This window comes from Artemia sp. Qi Xiang Cuo, chromosome 2 (genome assembly GCF_049724085.1).
Source record: "Artemia sp. Qi Xiang Cuo chromosome 2, ASM4972408v1, whole genome shotgun sequence".
NCBI classification, from domain to species: Eukaryota; Metazoa; Arthropoda; class Branchiopoda; order Anostraca; family Artemiidae; genus Artemia; species Artemia sp. Qi Xiang Cuo.
The window spans coordinates 41,753,513-41,779,337 of NC_142795.1; the positions used below are offsets into that span (position 1 = coordinate 41,753,513).

General features: G+C 34.4%; 1 protein-coding gene across 1 annotated transcript; it reads right to left on the reverse strand.

The window, feature by feature from the left end:
- Positions 1 to 17,663: 17,663 nt before the first annotated feature.
- On the reverse strand, positions 17,664 to 24,779 carry LOC148955243 (uncharacterized). The gene is made up of 4 exons (XM_089106739.1): positions 24,330 to 24,779; positions 23,065 to 24,218; positions 18,998 to 19,044; positions 17,664 to 17,710 (listed from the first exon to the last, which is right to left on the reverse strand). Exons 1-4 carry the CDS (start codon positions 24,777 to 24,779, stop codon positions 17,664 to 17,666), a joined length of 1,698 nt encoding a protein of 565 aa, XP_088962865.1.
- Positions 24,780 to 25,825: the final 1,046 nt, after the last annotated feature.

Genomic DNA, 25,825 nt, shown 5'->3' on the forward strand with positions numbered 1-25,825 from the left:
TCAAATCCCGCGAGTGGCCGTTTACGCTCTTCAAGTTCTGGCTGTACCGGCCAGAAGTTCCCCAGCTAAACGGCTTTTTAGCACGACAGGACTGATAGTGACTGCAAAAAGATCAATGGCTCCAGGCAGAGTGAACAAACTCACTTTTGTTACATAAATTGTAACTGAAGTGATGTAACCGCTGATTTAAAATTGTTGGTATTGTTAAGCCATGGTATCTGACTTGTATACAGTGTTTTTTCGATGTTGTTATTTGTTTTGTTTTTTCACTTCCTTTTCGTATGTATTTGATGAACAGGAGATTTTCGAACTTCAAACTTTGAAAGTTATACACACATTAGCCCAAACAATTAACAAGAAGGAAATGACTAAACACGGGATTTTATCGGAACAATGCGATGTTAAACATAAACACAACAAGTAAGTAAGTCAAGTAAGTCATGTTGTTCCTGTATATTTTTAGCCAACCATTTAAAAATCCTTACTAAAATCAAGGTTGAACGTGCTTGGTGAAGTGGAATTTTAATATTATTTTAATCAGAAAAATCGGCGCGCCGTGGCGCGCCGCCGGACGAAAATCGGCGGCGCGCCGCCAAAAATATTTTGGCGCACCTGGCGGCGCGCCGCCGCCGATACTAAATCACACATTTGCTGCCGTCATGGCGGCGTGGCGCGGCTTCGGAGACTACACACAATCCTAATGTGCAAATATATAGCCCAAGTTTGTTTCTAAAGTATTTATCTTACTTTGGTATATTTCATTAGGATTGAGCGTCAGATAAACATATTAGAAGAACATTAGGTAGGGCATATATCATACAAGAACAAAGAAACGGATGGTAAGCGCTCGATGCAATATCAGGACTGTTGGGACTAAGTTTTTTTTTATCGGTCTGTGGAGCTTTATTAGGGTTTGTCAGTATGTTTCAACATTGAGAGTTTTTCCACGTTGCATGAAGTCGACCAATAAAACACAATGTCTATTCAAAAACACCGACGCTATGATTTTGCGCTGGAACTGACTCTATTTGGCTTACAACGTCACAGGGGAGTCTGTGTGTTTCCATTTAATGTTCTGTTGTCTCGATTTTAGCGTGATATTTGAAACCCATGTTTTGTTTCCATTTAAACCAATTGCCGCCTCAGTGGCAACTGTTACAATGATGACGACGACGTAAAAACCGCAGTGAACTCTTGGTTATCGGAACAGGCAACAAGTTTTTATGAAGAGGTTATTTAAAATTAGTTGAGAGGCACGAAAAGTGCTTAAAAAAACTTGGCGACAATGCCGAGAAATAGAGTAAACTATGTACCTTCTGAAAACAAATTATTTTTTTCGAAATAATCTGTTGTTGTTTACTTACGTTCAAGGGGGGCCTTACTTAAAAAACAACCTTTGTAGTCTTATGAAAGGCTAGCTAAAAATAATATATCAATAAGATTCAGGTTCACGCTTTTACGGACTTTCTGTAAACTAGTGTAATACATCGACTCTGCTAACGTGGTACCACTATAACACTTAGTACACACACTTGGTTTAAACTTGGTATCGAGGATTTCTGGATTGAATTATTTTGAACATAATAAAAACTATAGTACAGAAAAAACCTGTTCCATCACCCTTCACCGTTTCCTGTTACTTTTTCCAGTTGCTTCTCAATTTCTAGTTCAGTTATATCCTGCTTGTTTTTGTTTTCCCAATTTACTTGTTTCTCAATTATTTTTATTCCTTTCCTATAGTTTAAACAATAACTACACTATACTAATGCTATATAGTATAGTATAATACTATTAGTATAATACTATACTAATAGTATACTATACTATTCTAAACTAAAACTATAAATTTAAAATATCATCTTAATATTCTCCAAGTCAGTAAAAATTAAATCACTTTCATTCTTTTTCTATGGAACATCCTTTTTAGGCTACTGAACGAGATGTGAGTCATTTTTCTCTTCTTTTATCTTCCTTATTTTCTATTTTTTTTTATTTTACTTGATTGGTTCTTTTCAGTTGCCTTTTTATTCGATTTTACGTTTTTCCTCCCATAGTTTTTACATTTTCATACTTTTCTTAAGAATTAAGCGTCTTTCATTTATTTTTTCACATAGTGCGTGCAGCTCCAAATGCCCAACTTATTTGAACAGCTTATTTTGAGAGAAAAGTTTAATACATACATATTAATACCATGTCTGAGTTCCCTTTCACCCGACTTCTTACATAAACATATATTGTATCTCTGTTGAGCTTTGACCATACCAAAGCTATTTAGAAAGTACTGTTTGATAATTAAGTAATAACAGGGAAAATTTACTAATTAATACTATTAATCCGTTGATTTTGAATTGAAGTTATCAAGTATTTCGCAATAGGTTGCATAGGTTGCATCAAGACGCTGGGTAATTGTAGACAGAGAAAAGCCAAGACAGATAGTCCAAGTAATTGAGAGGCAAATGTTTAAATGGCTAGGGCACGGGCACTAGTAAGCTAAGTTACAATCCAAGATTTTGAAAAATTTCGCTTTACAAAAAGTACACAGAAGACGAAAGTAAAGATTTACAATAAGTATCCTGATATTTTTCTATAGCTACAAGAAATCGTATCAACTATACTCGTGGTGTGATTAATCATTCTTCCTTGTTCTCATATCTATGAACTAGCCAGGTCAGCAAGAAGCTAATGAGCTATTGCGTTTTTAACTTTTCTAAAATTATGGCTTTTATAATATCCTAATTTATCCGAAGTATTTGGTTCTCAATTCGCTCGATTTGAATTGTGTTTCCCCTTTAATTTCTTAATTTCCTTGCAAGTTTCAAGTCTCTACTCCGAATACAACAGCGTTGCGTGTGATGAAAATGCCCATCGTTTTACTAAGAGAGCTTTAGAATCTTGAATATCAAGTTTACTATCATCACTCCGACCATGAACGGGATATTTTGCACCCCAAAAAAAATCCCGAACCAATCTATGAGCATTCAGATTGTCAAAAGGACGCATCAGCAATGTCCCAGGGACTACTTAAGGCATTGAGTTGAAACTGTCAATGTATATTGGGGGGGGATGTTGGAATAAAACAATGGTGTATCGTGCATGCTACTATTAATTCTATTACTACCGCTATAGCTATTGCTTCTGAAGCTAAGGATTTTTTAGGTGAATTTTCAGGGAATGTTTGGGGGATGTCGACTTAAATCGAAACTTGCTAAATGCATGTAGATTGTCAAAAAGGTGTATCAGTAATATCTCAGGAAATTTTTGGAGCACTGTCAGGAAATGTTGAGGGGGAACTTAATCTAACCAAAATGTACTAAGTGCATACTTAATACTACAACTACTACTGTCACTACAACTTACTACTGATACTAATGGTATTGAGGTGAAAGTTTAAGGGACTGTTTAAGGGGGGTTTCAACCAAATCAAACACTTTATCTGCATGTAGGTTGTCAAAAAGACACATAAGCATTAGCTTAGGAAGAGCTTAGAATATTAACTTGAAAGTTTCAGAAAAAATTGAGGGGGATGTTGAAATAATCAAAAGGCACTATGTGCTTGGTACTGCTATTGCTACTGCTACCACAACTACAACTGCTACTTATTCTGAGGATAGAGGTATTAAGGTGAAAGTTTTAGGAAATGCTTAGGGCGATATTGAACTAAAACAAAATAAAAAATGTTGATGTGCATTAAGGTTGTCAAAAGGGTGTATAACCCACTTCTCAGGAACATCTTAGAGCATTAAGTTGAAACTTCCAGGGTATGCTGAGAGGGATGCTGAACTAACCAAAAGGCATTCAATGCATACTGATATTACTGTTATCGTTGCTACTTCTGCTGCTGCTAGTACTACTGCTACTACTACTACTACAAATGATACTGCTACTACTACTACTACTACTACTACTACTGCTACTACTACCACTACTACTAATACTACTACTACTGAGACTAAGGGTATGGAGATGAAATGTAACGCTCTAAAGCAGAGTTGAAAGAAAAAGTGAGAGGACATTTATCTGATATTCAAATGGGTTTCCCTTCTGATAGTCAACACCAAGCCCTGAGAAACGGTGGCTTTGATATACTATTTTGGAGCTGTGGTTATATTCAAAGGGTTTTCTTATCGTTTTGTTTCTTACTCTGTCATGCCAATTAGCCGTGGGAATGTGTTAGTACATTTCTTGTCAGAGGAGCTTAAAACCTGAATTTTTAAAATTTCATTGATAAAGTTTTACGGGCATATAGTAGGACGAAGCGAAAAAGAGAAGCGTAGACATAGCTTTATGTGTAACCTTATGTGCATGTTGATGAGCTGTATTCTTATCTAGCAAGGTATGTAGGCTTATGCTAAAAGTAAAACGGTGTGTTCTATACAGTAGCAGGTTTAAACACTGAATCCATGCAATTTCTATTTTCCTTAGGTAATTAAAATTTTCTATTTAATACATAACATTTTTTACGACTATTTAATACATAAGTAGTTTTGTCATATGGGTGAACAGCTCTTATCATCAGTCATCGCGTTTTGTTTTTTATGCTGATCTTTCATCATATTGAACCTGCTTCTGCAGTTAATCTCAAGTCAGGTCTTCTTAACTGTCACGTTAGGAAGACCTGGCATTCGAACCTGATTTGGGAATGGCAACTGTTATTTCAATTAATCATAATGATAAAAATTCGTTGCTAAAGCAGATTTATGGGAGTGTTGAAAAACAGCCTGAAACCCCACAAAAAATGGGATTGCATTAAAATGAAAACTGTAGCATTGGAATCATCAAGGCCGAAAATCTCATCGAGAAAAATTATAATCACCCATTTTGAGCAACAAGGAAAATCACTTTCGCATATATAGGAGTGATGTGCCCTTCTTTTTTTTATTCTTGCTTCTTTTCTTCGTAGTTATTGGGGCCCTAGAACTTAATAGTTTAAGGGGTCATTTGAAAGGGAGTTGCTATATCTAGTGCCTTTGTAGTTAACGAGTGATAATGGTCAAATGAAATGTGGTTTCTGACAAAACTACATTTTCATATAGAAAATGATGTAACCTGTGTATTTCTTGACAAGAAAATAGTGACCCTGAGAGTTTCAATTAGTAACCTGCATACACATAGTGTGTTTCAATTTAGCTCAACATCCGTCTCAACATTCCCTGAAACTTTCATTTTGATGCTCCTAGCCGTTCCAGAGATACTGTAGACACGCCTTTTTAAAAATACTATTCAGTTTAAAATTTCCCACAACATACCCTGAAGGTGTGAGCTTAAAATACTCTTGAGACGTCGTAATACCCCTTCGTGACAATCTTAGATTTTTTTTATTTAGTTCAACACCCCTAACAACATTCTCTGAAAGTTCCAATTTAACCCTTTTATTTGTTCTTGGGATGTTGCACCAACACCCTTTTGACATCTGGATAAATATAGTACATTTTGAGTAGGACACCCCCCCCCCCAGATTTCCCTCAAAAATAAAACTGAATGTCCTGAGAAATTCTGAGGAATGTCCTGAGTATTCTGTTTCTAAGAAATCTAGGCCATTTTGACAACCTGGATACGTTTAAACCCTTTTGAGTTAGTTTAACAGTAGGTGAGCTTCCTCAGACGTTTCAAGACGTTTTTCTTTTTTCTTTCAAGATGTTTTTTTTATTTTTATTTCAAGGCGTTTTTTTTCTTTCAAGAAGTTTTTTGCTTTAGTTCTTATGTAATGAGGAATGTTTATGGATGGCACAGTCTCACTGCGAACCAATTCTTTAGAGTCCTTGGGGGACCCAAAAACGTCGTTAACCTTGTTTAGATTCCTAAACAAGGAATCTAATAAGACACAGGCCTTTCTACAGACAAATTTATTAATAAAAACCAATTTACCACATTATTAAAACACCGAAAAAGTCCCTAAACCTCAACAAATGGAAAAACAAAACGTTTAAAAAAACCTGATATAGGCTAAAATATAAGCGAAACGTGCGTGAATTAAAGAAAGGTGTGGGTCCTAGCAGGCAATTCCAGGGAGGAAGGTTTGATTTTAGATCTAAATTAAGCCCTATTATACATAATATTTTATTATTTATTATTTCTGAGAGCTTTAATCAAAATATCTAGTTTCTTTGGGTTAATAATATGCCCCTCCCCCCAGTTGAAAAACACAAATTTCCATAATATTTTTTCTTAAATTTCACATTATCTCGTTAGACCTAAATTTAACCCCTATTATGCATAACTCTATTATTTATTATTTATGAGGACTTTTAAAGAAAATATCTCGTTTCGTTTGGCCAGGACTATGTCCCCCCCCCCCCCTGCAGTTGACAGGCACATATTGGAATAATATTTTCTCTTCAAATTTCACATAATCTCGTTAGAGATAAATTTCACCCCTATTATAAATAACTTTATTATTTATTATTTTTGAGGGCTTTTAATGAAATGCTGCGTTTCTTTGGGCCAAGACTATGCCCCCCACCCCAGTTGACAAGCGTATATTTGAATAAAATTTTCTCTTCAAATTTCGCATAATCTCGTTAGAACTAAATTTAACCCTATATTGAGGTATTTTTGACAGCTTTAATGAAAAAGCCGCGTGTTTTTGGGGGTCAATACAATGCCCCTCTCCGGTTGACAAGTGCACATTTGAATAATATTTTCTCTTCAAGTTTCACATAATCTCGTTATAGATAATTTTTTAGGTCCTATTGAGAGCTTTTAATGAAAAATCCCCTCATAGGAAGCCAACCCTATCATAATAGCCTCCAAAACACCTCACACCACCACAACATTACAAACCTGCCCCCTGTAATCGATGTGGCACCCCCTCATAATCCCCTAGGGATTTTCAAATTTTTCCCACGGAAAATAGGCTTGTTAATCTAAATTAAACAGTATTTTTGATTTGAACAGCAAAAACTTGCCATTTCTTTGCTAGAATGTGATACTCCAAGGCTAATTCACGCCACGGAGAATTTAAAACATTTCTTGAACGAACCTACTCGTTCCATTTATTCACGTTTTCACAAGCCAAACCTATCGCGATACTTCTCGAAACACCTTACACCACTATGGCATTACTCGCCTTCCCCTCTGTCATCTACGTGGCATACTACCTTATCACCCTCTAGGACATTTTCAACCTTTCCTCTCCGAAAATAAGCTTGTGAATCTAAGTTAAACACTGTTATTTTATTTGAACAGCGGGACTTGGCATTTTATTCCTAGAACGTGACACTCCAAGCAATTCACGCCACAGTACCACACTATTACCGCTATATGGTACCCTCTGACATCACCTCATCCCTCCTAAGACATTTTCAGACATTTCTTGTTAAAAATTACGCATTAAACCTATTGAATCAAGTTTTTCACGAGCCAATCCTTTCATGATGCTCCTAAGAACATCTAACACCACCACGGTACTACGCGCCTGCCCCCGTGACACCCTTACGGAAGTTCCATCCTCATCACTCCCTAAATTCTCAAGACCATCCCCCCTAAAAAATGTAAATCTAAAATTGAACAGCGAAACTTAGCATTTCATTGATAAAATGTGACTGCCCAACGCAATTCACGCCACTTAGAATTCCAACTTGCGGTCCTAACATAACCTCTGGAGGGGCCAAAGAACCAATTCAACCGGGATCCAAGCATCCAATTCAACCGGGGCCCCCCTGGCGAGCAATTCAAACGGAGGAGCCCTATCCTAACCATCGGTGGACCCTAGCAAGCAATTCAATCGAGGCCCAAGCATTGTTCATGGAACTTGTAGTATGTTGACTTTTATTCGAGGAACTTGTCGCATGCTAATTTTTTGTCCATGAAACTTACTGTGTTCTGATTTTTCTCTTCGTGAACCTTATACATTGATTTTTTTCTCCTCGCAAAACCGATTTTATTCATGGAACTTGTGGCATGCTGACTTTTGTTCGTGGAACTTGTTGCATGCTGATTTTTGTTCGCGGAACTTGTTGCATGCTGATTTTTTCTCTTTGTGAAACTTTTTCTCCTCATGAAACTGATTTTCTTTATCCCCCTACCCCTTCCTGCAAATAAAAACAATTCCTGGAATGTTCAACTCAATCCCCAGTCACAAGCCAAAACATGGTAAACTCAGCAAAACTAAGCAAAAATGCGTTAAAATCCTATTGAAACCTACCGACAACGTAATGTGAAACAGTAGATTAGCTTAAGGTACAACATGAGTAAACAAGAGTCATGAGTTACTGGTTGGTATATACTAATTCAACGTTCTAAATATTTCTATTCGCATTTTTTCCGTAGAGCTGGTTAAAAAATATCAATTTTAAGTAAACATTTAAATTGCACGGATACATTGACTTTTTTCTGATTGACAGGATGATGATTTTGCTCAGATGTGCTGCTGAAAGCTCTCAGAAAAATTAAATTCTTTTTATCTAGAATATATATATATATATATATATATATATATATATATATATATATATATATATATATATATATATATATATATATATATATATATATATATATATATATATATATATATATATATATATATATATATATATATATATATATATATATATATATATATATATATATATATATATATATATATATATATATATATATATATATATATATATATATATATATATATATATATATATATATATATATATATATATATATATATATATATATATATATATATATATATATATATATATATATATATATATATATATATATATATATATATATATATATATATATATATATATATATATATATATATATATATATATATATATATATATATATATATATATATATATATATAAAAAAAAAAAAAAAAAAAAAAAAAAAAAAAAAAAAAAAAAAAAAATATATATATATATATATATATATATATATATATATAAATATATATATATATATATATATATATATATATATATAGTGTGTGTGTGTGTGTGTGTGTGTGTGTGTGTGTGTGTGTGTGTGTGTGTGTGTGTGTGTGTGTGTGTGTGTGTGTGTGTGTGTGTGTGTGTATATATATATATATATTGCACATATAACTTTGATTGCACAATATAACTTTGTGGATGTATGTAAATTGTGCAATCGAATAGAGTCTCCGATAACAATCAAACTGGAAAGCGATCAGCCTTTAAAAGTGCTTTACGCAAAATGAAATTCTGAAATGCCATTTAGACTTGTGTTTTTTATTCAGTTACCCTTTCACCGTTACTAAGAAAGGGTCGTCCAATTTTAGTTTGGTGTTTTTATTTTAAGGTTTGGTTTTTACATTTTTATCAGTTTTATTCTGCACTGAGGACGGCCAAGCGGAGGTCTTGACCGAAATATTTGCATAATTTTTCATTTTTTTTTCACTGGCTGTTAATTGTCCTCGTTTTCTTCCTTTCTTTGCGATTTTATGTTTATCAAGATTAGCCAGTGTGGTCTCAGAAACTATATATATATATATATATATATATATATATATATATATATATATATATATATATATATATATATATATATATATATATATATATATATATATATATATATATATATATATATATATATATATATATATATATATATATATCTCCAGACCTTGTATCGTGGGTTGCAACAATAAAAGTATTATATTATTATATTATAACCAAACCTCTCTACAACGTTATTCAAGCCTATCGTTAACTCCCAGTAGGTACGCTCAAGATAATTAGTTCGGTTGACCCTAAGAAAACGCTACCGAGTTTTAACAGCCTTAGTAATGTAACTATACCCCCACCTAAGAAAGGGCAGAATAACAACCAACCTAAATCTACTTTACTACAGCTGGTAGCATGCGGTAAAACTGGGTCAAAAAGACTAAATAAAGTTGTAGATTAAAACAAAAATGACTTTACCAGAAGACAAAGTGCCTTCCCTATCAACGGTGCTTGAAATTGCCAGAATAATACCATAATATGCGGTAATTTCGGATGTCGATGAATTCATCGAAAAATTGAAAATTTTTGACGAATTAACAGAAACATTTAACGATAATGTCAAAGAGCAATGCGTAGCAGCTAGATTAAGGAGAAGTGTGCTAAAGCATTTTGAATTAGTTTAAGAAATGAGCCCAAAGACACTCTAATAGAATCCTTTAAAACACAGTTTATAGAAATGAGTGTTTCCTAGTGGCTAAAAACAGAGGTAGTTACTTTTAATTCCTCAACAAGTATTTGGGAGAATGCAGACAAAATTTGTCAGTCTGTATGCTTATAGTTGGGCAAATGTGGAAGTGACGATACGGTAGAAATGGTACAAGTACATACCTTTACGCAAGTGCTACCAAAATAAACTGCTAACGCTAATATTAACACTGAAACATGGAGATCTTGAGCAGGGTATAACCCTGGTAGAAACAGAGATAAAAAAATGATGAGGCTGTGAAAAAATTTGAACAAATTTCAATAAATAGCACAGAAAACCAAGACAGTGTGAACTATGAAAGGGGACAAAAGCGTGTGAGATTTGGGGAGACAGATCGTGAACCAAAAAGCACGAAGGACGCCAAAGGTCGTCTATTTAATTAGCCGACCGATTTGACGACCTTGAGTTCTTAGTGGCTAGTTACCATAGAAAATATGGGCACCCACCACCACCGAATACAGACAGTAGGGAATTCAACAATGAAAGATCAGAGATATATAGAAATAATTATACACCCCGTAGAGGCCAAGAAACTAACGGACAATATAGAAAAAGATTTCTTTCCTATTATTCTGCCAAACCAAATCACTATGCGACAGATTGGCATAGAATACTAAACAAAGGCCCAACATACAAAACAACACACCGGTTCAGATTACAGGGTGGTAGAAATTCAAGAAGGTAGGGAACAAATTATACTTGGCAAGCATCAAGCAATACTCCTGAATTTATTCCTAGAAATCAAACGGTAAACAACACCCAAGGTCAAAATAGTAACACTCAATAAAATTGGGAGAATCTCTAGAGCTATTGGACAAATAATAGTGGGCATTTAAGCGGAGAAACCAGCCTGTAAGGTTCACCAGAACTGTACCTTTTCAAAGACCTCTACATAGTTTACAATGTTGTGATATTGAGATAAACAATGATTTACATATTTTCCGTTGTCTTAAAATTGAGTATTTCCAAACTTTAGTGTGTTTACTTGATACAGGCACTTCAAAATCCTTAATCAGAGAGGAGGTGTTTAGAATGTTTCCCCTAGTGTACAAAATTGCGTTAGCAGATACCAGAATACCCTGCAATCAGTCACAGGTCACAAACTGACAATTTTGGGAGAATGTCTATTAACATTTACCACAAGAAATAAGGATGGTAACAGCGATAATTTGTAAACAGCTCCCATTTCCTTGCATTCTTGGAGCGGATGCTATAAGAAAATATGGAATCGTATGGAAACCACTAGCCAAAAATACAACAATAACCAAGCAAAACGAAACTGACAGACAAGTTTGCGTAACAGCAGATAAAACAGTGACAATCCGAAATATTATTTAAAATTGAACGACAAAATAACAATCGAGGGAGGAACGACGGCTCAAGTCGTAGTGACGTCAGATACAAATGAGGTTAACAACAAAACCATTGACGCTATAGTAGGAGGATACACCCTAGAAAAGTATCCCTCAATTTTCGTGGAAAATCAAACCATTGTAATTGAGAAAGGTATCGAATATTTAAAATTATCAAACCTAAGCCAGGGATAAGTTAAAGCTAAACAAAGCAACATAAGGATCAGCAGAAAAGATTTCCAATACAAATATAAAATCATTCAGCAGTCCAGAATTAAGCATAAATTTTAGAAGCCAAGAGCAAATTTCACCGAAACCTAAACCACAAGAAAATTACGGAATGACAGAAACAGATTATTTAAAATAGTTTAAAATAGAACATTTATCGAAAAATATAAAACACCAGGTGGGAAATATTTCGGCTTATAGTTTAGCCTAAACTGTTTTAGCCGACCAATGAATTTTGTATTAAAAGATGATGAAAAACGAAGTAGCACAGGATTGAATACAAAAAGAAAAAAGGATTCATTAAATTATTTAGATGATGTAATATTATTTACTGAAAATCTAAAAGACCATTTAAGTGGGCTTAGAAGAATACTAGGAAAATTAAAAAAAACAGGACTCAAAATTGATAAAAATTGTTGTAACAAAATTGATCTTTCTCGGATATTTGATAAATCAAGATACTATTTTGCCAAATCCTGAAAAGGTCAAAGTGATAGAGAAATTGAAATCACCAAAAGATCAGAAAAGTTTTAGATCAGTATGCGGATTACTAAGCTACTTCAGACGATATATTAAAAATTATGCGGCAATAGTTCAGCCTTTGACAAATCTGTTTAAAAAGGTCAGGCAAATTTGAATATCCAATAGACGCTATAGAAGCACTGGCAAAACTCAAAAGGGAATTATTGAGAGCTCCGGTACTAAAATTGCCAGATTTGTCACATGAATTCTGTTTGCAAATTGACAAGGCAGCATACAGAATCGGAGCAGTATTTCTGAATATAAAATCTGAGGGGCAATCAATAATCCAATACATAAGCCACTTTCTGACGCTTTCTGAGAGACAGAAATTGTAGTTATTACCGAATATTTTCAACAGTTTTCCTCGCAAAAAGGTTTACCTTAGGCGTAGATCAAAAATCGTTAATTTAGCAGCATACAATACAAAATACTTCAGCGAGACTGACAAGATGGGTCCTCCGTCTTCAAGCGTTTTCATATAACTCTATATATAAAAGGCCGTACCAGTATTTTGCCAGATTATCTATCAAGAAACCTAGAGTGAGACACACATTTTATAACCACCATAAACAGCGACCTTGTTGAGACGAATATATTGTCAAATACTAATATCTTGCTACATCAAGATAAAGATGAATTCTGTGCAGCCATGAAATTCTTTTTATTGAACGGGAGAGAACTTTCAGAACACTTCAAACACTTTCTGAAAGAGCTAGATAATTTTGATTTAGATGAGGGCAAAAATATTTTAATAAAATATTACAGAACGCCCCACGAGTATAGAAAAAATGAATTACAGATTATTCCCGTAATTCCAAAATCTCTAGAGGGAGAAATATTACAGATGACAAACGCAATAAGCGGATGCCACATGGGAGAAGCAAAGACGACTGGACGAATAAAGGGAAATTCATCTTTTCCAAAAATGTGCCGGGGTAAAACCTTCATACAAGGCTGTCAAGAATGTGCAAAGCAAAAATATCCACCCAAAGATGCCTACGACCGAACTAGGTCAATTCCCTACCTCGTCGGGGATGGAAGAATTAATTTCCATAGAGATATGGGGTGCCGCAGGAGGCCTATCAGTTTCCAAGAAAGGGAATCGCTGTGTGCTATTAATAACGGATCATTTAATCCTTACCTGTACACTCTTCCAATTAAAGATGAAAAAGCTAGCACCATAGCAAAGGATTTAGTAAGTCGAATTTTCCTAGAACATGAAATTTTCCCCAAAACCCTACTCAGCGACAATGAACTAGGGTTTAGAGAAAAAATATTAGACGAAATAACAGAATATTTACGCTGGTATATCTCCGCTTATATGGCTTCGGCTGAAAGAAAAATCGAGCGTAAGCACAGAGAGCTTGCGTATATGCTGGGTATACATTCAAGACAAGAACTCAATGACTGGTGTGACCATTTACTTTTTGTCGTCTTTGCAATAAAAACAGCATATTCGCGCCTTTTAAATGAAACGCCATTTTTCTTACAACATTTAAGAGACCCACGGATCTGTATCGAGCCGATAGAAAATGATAGAACATATTACAACCTAGATTTATATAAACAGGAAATGATTATGCGTCTGAAAGAAGCTATGGAGCAAGTTAAGGAGAATTTGGAAAATACAAAGGCAACACAAAAATCAAAATAAGACCAAGAAAGTAAAAAAATAAGACAACATATGCCCTAGGAGATTTGGTTTATGTACAAAAAAGCAACTTGCAAGGAACAAAGAAGTTAAAACCTAAATGGAACGGTCCTTTTAGAATAATAAAGCAAACACCAAATAACTTAGCATATGTTTTAAAGCACTGCAAAAAACAGAGTGAAGAGACAGTACACCATAACCGGATGAAAAAAGGATTCTTTTGAAGACCATGGAAATCTGAACCTATTTCATCATATAAAGAGAAAACCGAAGCAATTGCACACGTCTTTATAAGGGGGCAATGTCGATTTTATGACCATTCTAGCGATAAAAAGAGTTGGGAAGAATGGAAAGAATATTTGGCCAGCTCCTGGCTACAATCTTTTCACAACCAACAAGAGAAAATGAGTAAGTTCCAATGCTCATCTGATATTAGTGATGAAAATGACAAAGGAGAATTCCAAAGACAACCTAGAGGTTCAAGAGATACCAAACAAGTGGATAAATCTAAAGAAGTAGAAAAATTGGAAGAAATACAAGACCTTCCCAAATTTCATACGCTAGAATATACTGCGGTTTTAACACAGAAATGGTTAGCTGAACAAACGCCAAAAACAAGGAAACAACTGACAGCCTGTGAAACAGGCAACTTTTCTACAGAAACAGATGGGCCTTATCACTCAAAGAAAAATAGTTTAAGAGAAAGGCTTTGGAGAAAGGTTAAAAACCAAAAATTCAGCAACAAATTCCGACTTCGACAGTTCAAGTTGCCAAATCACTAATGCAGAAAGCAGAGCATCAAGAAGAACAAAGATTTAAAAACTTTGATATGGCAACGAAACCTCGATCAAATTCAAAACCCTGTGCAGCCCACTTCCAGAACCACGGAAAGACTCGTCAATATTGTAAGGAAGAAAAAATAAAATTAGGAATTCCAAACCCAGAAGAACCAACGCAAACTGAGATAGGAAGAGCGGGTAATGCTCAAAGCCGGTTAATGATCGATTAAATTAATATTATTTCTTGAAAAAAAAGACGAGTAAAATATTCTACAAATATTTTTATAAGGAAATTTACACTTTTCTTAATCTTTCACATTTAATAACGTCACGGTTTTCTTCATATAATTGACTTCCTTAGTAAATATTATATAGAGGAAGGTTAATAATCCCTGTGTATTAGAATTAGCCTGCAAGTACATTGTCTCCAGGAACAAAATAAAAACATTGTCACGGGAGCAATTACACAGTGACGTCACAGTTTGTATTTCAGTAATTCATAATTGCCTCGTAACTTTTGATGGGTTTAATTAAACTTAATAAATTATATATATTCTAAATCAACACTAAGAGGCAATTTGTTTATATGTATATTGAAAAAATCTTTTTTTTTAGGTTTCTGAAAAAATAATTTAGGGAATTACCAATCATAATAGTAAAAATTTGGCGAGGGTTTACATTACTCTTGATACGTGCATAAACTTGCTAAAGTTGCATTATAAGTAGTTATAAGGTAACGAATTATTACTTCCCCAATAAGGACAGTATAAAAAAAATATAGCCCAGTGATGTTTCAGATATAGATAACTTCACATATATACATAAATTCACAGAACACCATTACCAAAAATAACCGGTGAATTTCTACCAAATCATATTATTGACTTACACATAAAGTGAATACACCATTTGATTCCTTTTTTTATGCTTATTACGAATATAATAATCATTTCTATCGGAAATGTATTTTAGCCCCCCCCCTATATATGCCAATTTGGGGTATATTTTTACAACCTAACCTAACCCTGAATTGGCATATATAGGGGGGGGGGCTGAAATTCATTTCCGATAGAAATGATTATTATATTCGTAATCAGCATAAAAAAGGCATCGAGTGGTATATTCACTTTATGCGTAAGTCAATAATATGATTTGGTAGAAATTTACCAAATAACCAGGGTGACGAGATTGCAGGCAAAAGGCACCAATGACAGAGACAAGAAATTATATAAATATAACTGCTGCCTGTCTTGTCATTGGAGAGATCCAAGATACCCGATGGAGTAGAGATGAAAGGCTTTAAACAACAATGGGGATGGCAGGATTAAAAATAACTACTCATGCCGTTGTCATTAGAAAACTTACACTCACACCACATTAAAAAAAGAAAACAAAATGAACATATAAAAGCCGTTAGACGAGACGATGTACGGAGTTGGAATTGTGGCAAATCAACATGGTCCTGTCAGATAAAATGTCTCTGGTCATGGCTGTGGTCTTCTCCACAACACACCACGCCAATAAAGGGGGAATAGAATCACCTCTTCTTGTATCCATATATATAAAAAGTTTGTATTATAAATTAAGGTAAAATTATAGAGCTGACCCTTGGGCGGGGCGTTCGGGTGGCGTCAAGAGGCTAGGAAAAGAAAGTAGCCTTCTTTGACTTCACTTGAGCACTAAATCCATAAGCCTTTAGGTCAAAGGTAATTTTCAAAACATCAAAGTAGATACTTTGGGAAGGACAAAATGTGATGGTGATGAGGTGTCCGAGGTAAAAAAAAATCGGACAACTCTATCACAATCCTAAAAGTACAAACCCTAAACAAATTAATTAGTTGGCACAAACTCACTCAATTACTTTATGAAATCAATCAATTACTCAGTTACTTTATGAATGTCAGTTGTGAATCACATAAAAGATTACAGGGAGACCACATACTTACTAGATAAACCCCATATCGGAGAAATGAAATTTGGTGCGAAACTTATCATGTTTTAATTTTGACAGTCATGTAGTCACAACATAAATAGGTTCTCTTAGAAATGAACACCAAATAATTTCTCAAAAATCAAATTGAATGGAAATGTCGAACCTTATTAAAAACAAATTTTAGGGTACGGAACATGAATTTTCCACACCAATAAGTGAACAAGAGGGCTTAGCCAGATTCTTTAAAGACAGGAAGCGCCACTTAATGGTAACAGAGGAAATTTCAAAAGAATGTATGTTAACCTTGCTAACATAAATCCTCTCAGAGGTAGGAATGTACCCTGATGGCATATTTTTGCAAAAATTAAAAAGGGTAGTGGAAAATAACACAAAGATAACGAAAGAAAACAAAGATTTGTCACAAGTATCAAAGGAACAGGCAAATTCAAAGAGGCTTGTAGAAGTGTTTCAAAAAAGTAAAATAAAATGGATAATTAGACTCTCAAATCACTCCTACGAAGTGGTACACAGTCTCGATCCGTTGATTAAAACCATTTACATGGATAACGGAAAAAATAACAACCAATGAATTGTCAGCATCACGCGTTTATTTTCCGAATTTTCGTTTTAACCACTAATATACTGGAAAGCCCTATAGTGAAATAAATGAGAGGAAATCAGCTTATTGTGTGGAGGATACCCTTATGGCCAAAGGATGGACCCCAATTTTAATATCCGTTTTTGTAGACTATGTGGAAATTATACTTTCGGGCTGTGGTGTGGCTAGTCTTTTTGGGAAAAAATGCAAACATGATGGAAACACAAATAGAGAGATTTAAGGTACAAGTGGTTAATGGAGAAATAACAATGCAATTACGCCAGGTGAGCATACTAGAAAACTATTATCAACTTTTATTTGAAATAGATTTGGAACACTTAAAAAATATGCTAGATACTTCAAGGTAAAAAGGACAATTATCACAAAATGGTCGAAATTTTTTTGTTGAAAATTTTACTTACGTGAAACTCAAGTTGTTTTCTTCTATGTTGACCCAAAGGAAAGCTGAAAAAGAAAAATATCAAATATTATTCCCATGATATTATTCATATATAAATATAATGGTTAATAAAATACTATTCATATGCTTAAGAATAATTTGATTCAAATAATTTATTACTTACTTACGTGAAACTAAACTTGATTTTTTTTTTTCCATGTTGACTCAAAGAGAACCTGAAAAAGACAAATATCAAATATTAGTCTTATGCTTAAGACTAATATTTTTCAAACAATTCACAACTTACTTACGTGAAACTGAGATTTTTTCAAAAGTTAACCTGAAAAAGACAAATGTAAAGTATTATTCATATGCTTAAGAGTAATTTTTTTTTCAAATAATTTATACCTTACTTATGTGAAACTGAGGTTTTTTTGTCCATGTTTGACTCAAAAGGGAACCTTTAAAAGACAAATATAAAATATTAGTCATATGCTTCAGAACTATGTTTTCAAATAATTAATAGCTTACTTACGTGAAACTGAAGCTTCTTTCTTCCATGTTGACCCAAAGAGAACCTAAAAAAAAATTAATTATTAGTCATATGCTTAAGAACAATCTTTTAAAAAATTTTTTTAACTTACTTGACGTGAAATTGAATTTTTTTTTCTTCTATGTTAAGTCTATCGGAATTTGAAAAAGATAAATATCAAATATTAGTCATATGCTTATGAAAAACTTTCTGAAATAAGTTATAATTTACTAACGTGAAACTGAAGATGTTTTTTTCTATTTTGACTCAAAAGGAACCTGAAAAGAAAATATTAAATATTAATCATATAATTAAGAATAATTTTTTTCAAATAATTTATAACTTACTTACGAGAAGCTGAGGTTTTTTTTTCTCCCACTTTAACTCAAAGGGAACCTGAAAAAGTAAAATATCAAATATTGTTTATATGCTTAAAAACAATCTTTTTCAAATAATTTATAAGTTACATACGTGAAACTGAAGTTGTTATTTTCTTCCATGTTGACTCAAAGGGAACCTTAAAAATAAAATTTCCAAATGTAATTTATATACTTAAAAACAATCTTTTTCAAATGATTTATAACTTACTTACTTGAAACTGAAGTTGTTTTCTTCCATGTTGACTCAAAGGGAACGTGAAAAAAAAATATAAAAAATTGGTCATATGCTTAAGAACAATTTTTTCCGTATAATCTATAATCCACTTGCGTGAAACTCATGTTTTTCTCATCTTGGCTGAAAAGGGAACCTGAAAAGAAAAATATCAAATATTATTCATATGCTTAAGAATAATTATTTTTTCGAGTAATTTATAACTTACTTATGTGAAACTGAGGTTTTCTTCTACCATGGTAACTCAAAGGGGACCTGAAAAAGAAAAATATCAAATATTAGGCATATGCTTAAAAAAATTTTTTCATATAATTTATAAACCGCTTACGTAAAAATGAATTTTTTTCATGTTGACTCAAAAGGGAACCTGAAAAACACAAATGTCAGATATTAGTCATATGCTTACGAACAATCTTTTTCAAATAATTTATAACTTAATTGCGTGAAACTGAAGCTGGTTTCTTCCATGTTGACTCAAAGGGAACCTGAAAAATTATTAAATATTATTAATATGCTTAAGAATATTTTTTTAAAATAATTCATAACTTAGTGAAAATATTGTTGTTAAGCATATGACTAATATTTGATATTTGTCTTTTTCAGGTTCACTTTTAATTCAACATGAAAAAAACTTCAGTTTCACGTAAGTGGATTATAGATTATATGAAAAAATGTTCTTATGCATATGACTATTTCTTTTATATTTTCTTTTTCAGGTTCCCTTTGAGTCAACATGGAAGAAAACAACTTCAGTTTCACGTAAGTAAGTTATACATTATTTGAAAAGATTGTTAAGCTTATGACTAATATTTGATATTTTTGGGGGGTTCCCTTTGAGTCAGCAGTAGTCTGAACTTAGTTCCTTTTGGTTAGTTCGATATCCCCCACAACCTCAAACTTTTACCCTAATATCCTTAGTAGTAGAATTATCAGTAGTAGTAATAGTAAGAAAATAGAGCCTTTTGGATAGTTCAGTATCCCTCATTAAAGTTTCACCTTAACATCCTTAGCCTTAGTAGTTTTTGTAGAAACTCTAGTTGTATTAGTATTAGAATGCACAGAGAGCATTTTCTTAACTTCAACATCCCCTTCAACATGCCCTGAAAGATTCAACTTAATATTTTGTGACTTTTGATGAGTTTAACTTTTCCCTCAACATGTCCTGACAGTTTTAACTTAATGACTAAAGCAGTTCCTGGGACATGGGTGATACTACTCATTTGACAGCCTGCTTGCAGATAATGTGCTTTGCTTTAGTTCAACATTCCCTAAACATCCCCTGAGGTTTTACCTTAATACCCTTAGCCTTAGTAGTAGTGGCTGTGGTCGTAGAAGTAGTAGCAGTAGAGGTGGTATCAGTACGCACATAGTGCCTTTCGGTTAGTTCAATATCCCCCTCAAAATGCTCTGAAAGTTTCAATTAACACTCTAAACAGTTCCCAGGATATTGCTTATACGTCCATTTGATCACCTGCATGGCCATGGTGGGTTTTGATTTAGCTACACAACCCCTCAACATTTCCTCAATTTTTTGTACCTTAATACCCCTAGTCCTATTAGTGGTAGCAGTAGCAGTACTAATAGTATTACCAGTAGTAGTAGTAGTAGTAGTAGTAGTAGCAGTAGTAGCACGCTCATAGTGTATTTTGGTTAGCTCAACATCCTTCTCAACATGCCCTGTAAGTTTCAACTTAGCACTCTAGGTCGTTCCTGAGATATTGCTGATACAGGCCTTTGGCAACCTGTATGTACGCAGTGTGTTATGATTTGGTTCAATTTACCCGTCAATTTTCCCCGAAATTTGCACCTTAATACCTTTTAGCCTTAGCATTAGGAGTAATGGTAGCAGTAGTAGTAATAGAATTAGGAGTATGCACACATAGTCTTTTGGTTAGTTTAATATCCCTGTAATTATTTCCTGAAAGTTTCAGCTTAATATCCTAAGCCGCTCCTGATATATTGCTAATACTATTTATTTCAACTTCCATCTCGACATCTCCAGAAATATTGACAGTACTGCTTTTAGCCACAAGTAGTAGTATTTGTAATAGTAGCAGTAGCAGTAGTTGTTACGGTAGTAGTAGCGTTCACATACTGCCTTTCAGTTAATTGAACTTCCTCCTTATCATGCTCTGAAATGTCCAGCTTAATGTGCTACGCTTTTCCAGAGACGCGCTCTTTTGAAAATTTTCTTGCACATAGTACGTTTTGATTGAGTTGGAAAAAAGGGTAACATCCCCCTTTCCTAATATCCACATCTATAAAAAAAAACGTAAAGCAAACTGCAAAAGTTTTATGTCATCCCAAGAGGCATAGTTTTGAACTTTACAACTATGCTGAAAAAAATAGCTATCTTAAAATCTTGATGAGATGTCTTCGGGGGAAAAGGGAGGGTTGAAGGGCAGATGTTTGCCTGTAGATCATTTGACTCTTAAAAAGCGCACTCTAACTTTCAATCGCCAATCGAAAGAGCACCTTTCAAAGTTTCTACGGAAACTCCAACCATACAAAGTGCCTTGGTGAAAAGGAAACAGGAAAAAAAAATACATAGACCCCGTTTTGCTCTTTTGCTCTGTTTAAGATAAAACAAATAGACCTTTATTTATGGTAATAGTAATAGTAATTTATTAACACACACAAGGACAATACATTTTACTCACTACCGACCCAAGAACCTGGGGTCAGGTTGTCCTAAGGGTAGGCATATATCAAAATTTCATATTCACAACAGAAATATACAACCTAGGCCTAAAAAAATAAAATAAAAGAAAAATCATTCCCCTTCGCACGCAGTTCCTACCACCAATCACAAAATCACTATACTTGTCCTCCAGGTACATAAAAAATAAATACCAAAACTATACCTAGCTAATAAATTTTATATATATTCAAAAAAAATAAAAAAAAAAAAAAAAATTAAAAAAAAATAAATCTCATATAACATTCCTTTTATTTTATTTTTAAATTCCTTCAGATCCCCTATTTCTCTTAACTCTTTATTAACCCCATTCCACAACTTTAATCCCCTATAAATAGGCGAGAATGTCGACCTGGCAGACACCACGAGCGGGGCATATAAATTTTCCCTTTGGCGAGTTTCATGATCATGAATCGAAGATCTAGCTTTTAGCATTCCTGAAAAGCAAGACGGTAATAATTCATTATTATATTTGAACATAAATTGAAGGCTATAAAAATCTCTAAGGCCTGCAGCAGGTAATACTTTTACATCAATATAGGTAGCTCTAACAGATACAAGATTTGATTTACCAGTCAACACACGGATTCCGTTATTTTGGATCACTCGAACTCGATTAGTAATTGATGGAAACGTACTCAGCCAAATAGATGAGCAATACAATATATGTGGATGTATAATAGAAAAATACAAAGTGCGAAGAACAGAAGGGGTAATACATGTTTCAATTTACGCAGTATTCCCAGATTACGGCACAGGATTCCTGACACCTTTTCAACATGTTTCCTAAAAGATAGTGTTTCATCTAGCATAATACCCAAATATCTAACACACTGATCACGCTTAACTTTACCTTCCAGGTAACTCACTTCTTGGATCCATGGGTAGTAATTAGATGTACGCGAAAATATTACAAAACTGCTCTTTGATGGGTTTACTTTTATTTTATTAACTCTTAGCCAGCTAGACACTTGATCTAAACACTGTGTCATTAATTCAACTAAAAGGCGTTCTGTTTTTGCAATGCAAATCAATGAAGTATCATCGGCAAATAGAGGTACTGTAACGTCACTGTCACTGTGAAACATGTCGCTCATTTTAGTTTTCGCATCCTTCAGGGACAGTACAAGATCATTTACAAATATCAAAAATAGCAAGGGGCCAAGAACGGACCCTTGTGGCACACCACATTTCATATCTACAACGGAAGAAGTAGATCCATTTATTCGCACATACTGCTGCCTATTAGACAAAAAACTACGTAGGAAATCAAGAGCAGGCCCTCTAATCCCATAAAATTCACATTTTTCAAGCAATATACCATGGTCTACAGTGTCGAAAGCTTTTATAATGTCCAAAAAGATGGTAGACACTTTAAAACCAAGGTCCAGGGCAGTGTTCACAACACCACAGAGATAAGCCACAGCTTGTTCGGTCGTGCGTCCATTTCTGAATCCAAACTGGGTGGATGTTAGTATTGAATGGCACTCTAAATAATGGTACAACCTCCGGGAAAAGCACTTTTCCACAAGTCTTGACATGACCGGTAAAACGGAAATCGGGCGATAGTTACTTACCTCACTGTGATCACCCCCTTATGAACCGGTGTAATTCGTGCCAACTTGAAACAAGATGGAAATACTCCCTGTTTAAAACAAAGATTTATTAGGTTAACTAATACATGCGATATAGCTGGCCACAGATATTTAATTATCCGTAGAGACAAAATGTCACTACCAGCTGCACTATTTTTCATGTCGAAAATTATTTCTTTTACTTCACTCTCGGTCACCGGTTTCAGGTAAACTGAAAATTCTGTTTCGCTATTTCCAAGGTAATGTTGGAAAGGGCGGTCGCCATCCACTATTCTTACTCCCTCAGCCACATTATGTCCAACTGTAGCGAAGTGGTCAACAAATTCTTGGGCTATATCAGACGGGTCACTTAATTCTGCACCTACTCGACCAATAATCTGATCCGGGGCGACTGTGTGGGGAGGATTTATGAGCTGTTTAATTATCCGCCATGTTTTATTGGGGTTTCCAGCTGCATCACCAAACTTTTTCTTATAATGAGCTTCCTTTGCTTTTCGCAAAAGTCTATTTAATGCATTTCTGTAGTTTTTGTATATCCTTTCATTAATATCACTAGGTTGTAACATTTTCTTTTTAAACAGCAAATCCCTTCGATTTATTGATCTGAGCAATCCTTTTGTCACCCACGGCTTCTTAGGCATTTCTCTGCGAGCTCTTTTCCGTACCTCTTTAGTGCAACTAATCAGCAGATTATGCAGTTTATTATAGAATTTCACAAACTTCGCATCAGCATGATCAGGTAGAGCTAGCTCTTCATCCCAATTAACATCCATTATTTTGTTTTTACAATCACGGAGGGCACTAGGATCCAGTACTTGTGTAATCTTATTAAACCTGCCATTTACCGAAGGAGAAGTCTGCGTCGATGTTGAATATGAGCCAAAAACACCAAAGTGGTCCGAGGTATCACTAACCAGGACACACGGATTAGAAAACGGTACATTTGTAAAAATGTTATCAAGGCACTTCGCAGTTGACGCAGTTACTCGAGTACTTACATTAATTGACGGAATCAGGCCATAAGAAATCATCATATCTAATAGAAGATTAGTCTTTTGACCAGGATCAATTAGGTCAACGTTTAAATCACCCATCAAAAAACAAGGGGTCTCCACTGGAATCTTCTCTAGCTGCTGCTAATGGAGGTCAAAAAATTCATCAAACGCACTCTATGGTGGGCGTTAAGAAACAAAAACAAAACTTTGTATTTTATAAATATTCAACTTTAACAAAAACGACTCAAATACCATTTCTTTATAAACCGACATATCACTTTTTACCGTTACCTTAATATCCGAGCGAACATACGCTGCCAATCCCCCATGTTGACGAAGCTCCCGATTTTTGGTGAATAAAGAGTATCCAGGAATCCGCAGCAATTCAGAATTATGCTTGTTAAGCCAGGTTTCCGTAAGGCCTATTACCTGAAATACAGAGAGACTAGATATATCATTAATAAAATCAAAGCTGGAATTCAACCCTTGGCAATTTATATGGAAAATACTGATCTGCTTCTCATCCCCCCGGCTCTCCGAAGGGACATCACTCAAAAACACATACCTTGAATCCTCACATGCCAGCCGACAGCATCCACCAGGATCAACGTTCTCACTCAAAATTTCATTATATCTTTCAAAACTTACTTTTTTACTTTCCAACTCCTTAAAATCAGGTGTACCTGGAGGTGATTCATTCATTCTAACCAATTCTTACAAGAAACCTTGCGTGCGAAAGAGGTAACAAATAAAGCATATAAATTTTCCACGGCATTCGGTTAAAAAAAACAACAAATAAAAAAAAAACAAATTCCAATTTACTCCCAACCATCTGGTCATTCATAAATAATGTCAATATTCTTTTCCAAAATAGAACTATACGTTTATAAAACTTGAAATCTTGGTGAAACAATTTGTATTTTTAAGCTATTTTATTCATAAATAGGAGTCAAATAGGAAGGTTCATGGAATTTCACACTATAGAAAAGTGCATTTTAAATTTTCTGCAGCTGCAGCTGTCCTGAAAGTTTCAGCTTAATATCCTAAGCCGCTCCTGATATATTGCTAATACGTCCCTTTTATATTTGCGGGCACTTTTTGTTTCTTTTTTATTTATTTCAACTTCCATCTCGACATCTCCAGAAATATTGGCATTACTGCCTTTAGCCTTAGTAGTAGTATGAGTCAAAGTAGTAGTATTTGTAATGGCAGCAGTAGCAGTATTTGTTACAGTAGTAGTAGCGTTGACATACTGCCTTTCAGTTAATTGAACATCCTCCTTGTCATGCTCTGAAATGTCCAGCTTAATATGCTAAGCTTTTCCAGAGATGCGCTCTTTTGAAAATTTTCTTGCCCATAGTGCGTTTTGATTGAGTTGGAAAGGAGGGCAACATGCCCCCTTTCATAATATCAACATCTATAAACAAACGTAAGGCAAACTGCATAAGTTTCATGTCATCCCAAGAGGCATAGTTTTGAACTTTACCACTATGCTGAATAAAATGGCTATCTGAAAATCTTGATGAGATGTCTTCGGGGAAAAAGGAGGGTTGAAGGGCAGATGTTTGCCTGTAGATCATTTGATTCTTAAAAAGCGCACTATAACTTTCAATCGCCAATCGAAAGAGCACCTTTCGAAGTTTCTACGGAAACCCCAACCATACAAAGTGCCTTGGTGAAAAGGAAACAGGAAAAAAAATACATAGACCCTGTTTTGCTCTGTTTACGCTCATTTTATGCTCTGTTTA